The sequence below is a fragment of the Fukomys damarensis genome, unplaced genomic scaffold, assembly GCF_012274545.1.
Source record: "Fukomys damarensis isolate Sample0158 unplaced genomic scaffold, DMR_v1.0_HiC HiC_scaffold_16, whole genome shotgun sequence".
NCBI classification, from domain to species: Eukaryota; Metazoa; Chordata; class Mammalia; order Rodentia; family Bathyergidae; genus Fukomys; species Fukomys damarensis.
Window position 1 is genome coordinate 94,998,569 of NW_022900928.1, and position 5,436 is coordinate 95,004,004.

The 5,436-nt window shown below is 40.9% G+C and overlaps 1 gene segment (V, D, J or C); it reads right to left on the reverse strand.

Moving 5' to 3' along the window:
• LOC104850670 lies at nt 1–744 on the reverse strand. The segment is given in 2 exon segments: nt 1–326; nt 681–744. Coding segments are annotated over 2 exon segments (357 nt in total).
• Nucleotides 745–5,436: the final 4,692 nt, after the last annotated feature.

A 5,436-nucleotide genomic window follows, 5' to 3' on the forward strand; every position in this document is an offset into this window, starting at 1 on the left:
CTAATTTCTACCAAGTGCTGTGTCACTAGCACCACAGAAGTAGAAGCTGCTGTCTTCTGGAACCGTGCTTGTCACCGTAAGAGTTGCAAAGGTTAGGTTAGGGTGGCTGATGGGAAACTTGGCCCTTTCAAAACCAGTTTCATAGGTGACACCGGAGCCCTCATTAGAAATCGCCATCCGAGTGAAACTCTGTTCTGGGAACTGACGGTACCAAATCACGGTTGTGGCTTGAAAGTCCACACAGCGACACTGAATCTTCACAGAGGACCCACTCTTACAGATGGCCCTGCTTGGAAGCTGAGAGACTAGAGCACAAAGTCCGAAGCCTGGTGAAACAGAGAACAGAAGGGCAAAAGAAGCCAGCAGGAGCACAGTCAATCAGGGCCTGGATCAGACAGAACTTCATAAAGCTCAGGCTTTCTGTCACCTTTCTCTCAGCTCTTGGAAAATCCAATACTTTCCTCTTTTGTACCATCCTCTCTTCCTTCCTCAGCTCATAATCCTCACTTCTCCTCATTAGAGACTCAGCCTTTGAACCTTAGACAGCCCTGTTGCTCCCTCTCACTTTGAACAAACAACCCGCAATGGCTGAGCCACTTCACTCACCTTAATGCACAGGTACACACACACACACACACACACACACACACACACACCCAAGCCTCTAATAAGGCCCATACTTGGCCCCAGAAGCAACAGAAGCATCACCATCTTCAGTGTTGGCCTCACGTTGCTTTCTCTGATCAGACTTCAGATGGCCCCATTCTTTACTATTGACCTCATCATCCTGGTTGTGCTCTCATCTGCCCCCTGGTGGTGGCCTTGCCAGTGATGCACTATCTATCCATCTCATCTCCCTAACAAAAGATATTACTTTGAGGAGGCCTCAGAGACTTCCTAGTCCAAGTTCAAATGAGGACACATGGAGACTTAGAGCAATGAGCTGTGTGTTTCTTATATGGAACAAGTGAAATATTTTGGGATAGAATAGCATCATACTACTACCTTCCTAGCTTCTTTGCAGTGTTGTCAAGGTAACCACACCAAGGCAACTCGTGTTCACAGGACTGTGTGTGTCAACAATGTGCAGGACAGACATAGGGCAGGAGGGTCAATATTTCCACATAGTCATAATGAAAACACTCACTTTCCAAATGAGGCAGTTTCCTTAAGAATATTTCATGACAATTCTACTCATGTAACAATGGACTTCAAATGAAAAATATTTATTTATTTATCTTGCATGTCTTTTTGTAAAGGAGGTAACAGCAATAATTCATTTATAATTCTTTTACTATAATGGAGGTCATGCTAATTATTGACCAGTGGAAATAAGTTGTTGGAACTTTGAGTTATTCTTTCTGCTTTGAACATGGAGGGATAATCATTCCAGTAAATCAGTCTTGAAAATCTACAACAATTACAAAAAGCTTTCATATTTATAATAGCCTCTTCCTTGTGATTTCACGTACTGATTACTTCTACTTCGCTGTTGTGGACAGCCAAAAAAGGTATGATTAAGGCCCAAGCCATCAGATTTGTTTGTATGGTAGTGAAATAGTTTTTGTCATATAAATGTTGCTATCACATTATGTTAATATTAGCTTTTCTAGTGAAGATTGTTTGCAGATCCCGTGGCTGCATTTTTATTCCTCGTATTTTGGGCCTCATTAAAATGGAGCCACATCACACCACAACTGCACAACTTGCTGTGGATGCCCTTTGGCCTACATTATGTTTTATCTAGGAAGGACTGCCTGGAAGCCCCATGACTCAGAAGAAAATATCCTATTCCTTTTGAGAAAGAGTCATTGTCAGGTGTCTTCATGGGTGCTTTATAATGATGTCAATTTAGCTAAGCACAAAATAAGTTTCCGAGAATTTCCTCACAGTATGAGTCTGGGTTGCGGTTGATCACAGGGTTGGAGTTACACAGATAATAAAAGGAGAGTATAATGACTATTATTGCTCTCAAGTTACTACTGGTTTAAGATTTGGAGAACAACTATGACCAAAAGCGCCTGTGGGCTCCGATTTGTGCTTTTTCTGATCCCCACCCCAGTGTCTGTACCTCCTGCCAGCCCTGCTGACTAACTGATCCCCACCATCACCAATTCCTTTCTTGAAAACTCACAAAGCAGTGGGCACAGAGTCACCCATCTTCCCTGGATCCCTGTGCAAACCCACATCACTGTCCATTGGGAGATGAGTTTATCAAATTCAACACAAGCTCTCACTCATCCTTCTTTACCAAAGCCACTTAGAATGTTTTTCTAACTAGATTTTTTGGAAATTTAATCATCTAAGTTTCCCCAAATGGTGTCAAGCCTGATTCCTATAATAAATTTTTATTCCTTCATGCTCATAGTGGGTTTTCAAGCTTGATCTGACCTTAGTTGAGAAAGTTTTTGTGTCACTATTATTGCTGTCATATTGATCACAGATTAGCCACAGCCCAAGTCATACACTTTGTCAATAGCCAGTACATTCTATAATTCTTCTTCTTTGGGAATATTTCAGTGTCATTTCCCGTTACGGTTTCAATCTAAAATGTCTGCCAAAAGTCTTGTGTTCAGAGGTAAATCTTTGGAAGGTAGTTTGATCATGAGAACGCTGTACTCATCAGTGAATTAGTCCTTTAATGCGTTTATATCTGACTGTGCTATTTGGATGTGGGGCCTGGTTGGAAGAGTTGGGTCACTGGATTGGAAGCATGACCTGGAAATGTATATTCTTGCACTCAGCTTATTCTCCACCCACCCTCCTCCCCTGTGCTTCTTGCTCACCATGATGTGAACAAGTTTTCTCCTCCATGCTCATCTCCTATGCTGTTTCTGCCTTGGTGCCTAATGACCATGAACTGATCTACTGAAAGTATAAGACAAAATAAAGCTGTACTCCTTTAAATGGTGAGTGTTTGATATTTTCCCCAGCAATGGGAAAGTAGCTTTCTTTTTATTTATGTGATGAATTTTCTTGGTGTATGAATTTAATATTGGAGGAGTCCTCTGGAAAGGAGATAGAAGTTAAAATCAGAGCCCTGAGATCACAGGGCTGTGGCACAAGAAAAGCTACAGCCATGTCGAAATTTAACAGCCTCTCATAGGATTCTATATCTTTCCTTAGGGTATATCTGCTACAAGGAATCAACACCATGTGGCAAAGGATTATGTTTAACAGGCAGAAGCAGAACATGATGCATTCACTTCCTGCTCTGAGTTTGCATAACTATCTGATAAAGGATTGTAGAAGGAAAATGAGACTATTTCATTGGTAATTTTTCCTACTGCTGGGACAAGTATCTGACACTTGCAATTTTTAAGTGAGGAGGATAGGTTTATTTTTGCTTGCAGTTTCAGTGAATTCAGCCTATTTCTGATGCTAAAGCGGAGGCATTATGGCAGAATGAAATGGTGGAGGAAAGCTGTTCACTTTATTATGGCCAGGAAGCAGAGAGAGAATGGAAGAGCTGTGAGGAAAATGTATTCTTCTAAGTCAAAACCTCAGTGAATGACCCATTCCAAAAAGGCCCTACCTCCAAATATAAGAATTTAGGGGTGCTGTTTTGACTTGTAATCTTGATGTCCCCATAAAGTTCCATGTGGTCATAGGTAGGGTTTTTCAGAGGGGGCTTGATCTAGGGTATGTTATGCTAGGATGAGCGTGTGATGCTGAGATTGAGGGTGTGATGCTGGGATTTAAAAGTGCCCCGCCCTGGGCATGAGTGCTACCCACCCTCAGGCCAGGGAGCCTGCATGGAATATAACAGAAAGAGGCCTGCTGCTGTCACTTGTTGCTGCTTGTCTTCTGCTGCCTTCTGCCTATTCTGTAATGCCTCTCTGCCATGCCACCTTGCTTTGGAACCAGTATGAACTGAAACATTTACAAACTGTGAGCTACAATAAACTTTTTCTCCTTTAACTTTGGGCAGGTGTTTTGTCACAGCAATGAGAAAAGTAACTAAGATAAAAACATTTTGGACCTCAACCAAAAAAATTCACTACTAGGCTTTCAAGAGGCTCATGTCCATTTCATTGTATAAAATGTGTTTAGCCCATCTTTATGAGTATATAAGATTTTAAGAGTTCTATTACTGCTAAAATCTGAGTACAAAGATTCCTCTGAGATTGAAGGAAGACTTTGAGATCTATAAAAATCAAAAGGAAATTAAAAGCTTCCAACAGGCTCCATGATCCAATAACTCTTGCACACTCCATGCCTGTAAAACTAGCATAGCAAAGATCATAGCCAGGTTAGCTGCCAGTTTAAGCAGTAGCCAAGCCCCCTTTGAATCATGGTTCCACAGGCCTTTGATTGTGGCTGAGCACTACAAAAAAATCACAGGGAACCAATTTCTTAAGCAGCCCTTCTTAAGCATTGGGCCCTTAGGCTCTCTTCTCAAAGGAAAACTATAATTTAACACCTTTGAGCCAGAGAAGAGTGAGATCTTGCTGGTTCCTAAGATGCCTTCAAACATTTTCATATTGTCCTGATACAAAACATTTGGTTTATTTTTAATGTTTATCTTTTCAGCAACCATTCTCTTCATGGGCCCAACTTTGCAAGAGCTTCTTTTTGGGAAAAAAAACCCTGAAAATATTTTGCATTTGCTTTTTTGCTCCTGATTTCACTGTAGATATTGCTAAAATCAGCCAATATACCTATACAGCAGCACAAATGTTGGGCTGCTTTAAAATTTTCTCCTCTGGATTAATTAGTCCCCTGCCCTTATTTTTGGTCTCCTTCCAAGTCTCAGAATATGGGCAAAATGAAGGCAAATTTTTGTCAGAGTGTAACACACATGGACTCTAGACAAATGCCAGTGGAGTCCTTGTTCCCAGATGAAACTCCTTAAGTTTGGCCTTTACTCTGCATTCCTGTTAGCATTCTGGTCATCTGAGCCCTGACCAAAATCTCCCAACAAGCTCAACTTACAGCAATTTAGATCTTCTCTAGTCAGCATCTCCCAATTTTTCCAAATTCCTCCCGCTAACTAGTTCCAAAGGCTTTTAAACCACAGTGTCAGGTAGAGTAATAGAAATGACTCCATTCTCATTACCATAACATGTTTTAGCCACTTTCTAATCACTGAGACAAAATATTTGACATGTATACTTGAAAAGAAATTTATTTTGACTCATAGTTTCAGTGATAACAGTCCATGGCTGGCCAGCTCCTGTGCAGAAAAGGCATGGTGGAGGAAAGATATCCACTGCATAGCTACCAGAAAACAGAGAAAAAAGACAGGATCCAGGGATGAGAATATACCATTCCAAGTTGACCCCAGAGATCCATTTCTTCAAACCAGGACCTACCTCTAAATGTGAGGTTTTGGGGGACTATTTTAAATCTAAGTCATAACAAGTATAGATGATGGCAAACATGTAGGGAAGTAATTCTGATTAAATATTTGTAAAACTATGATACTTCTAGTTC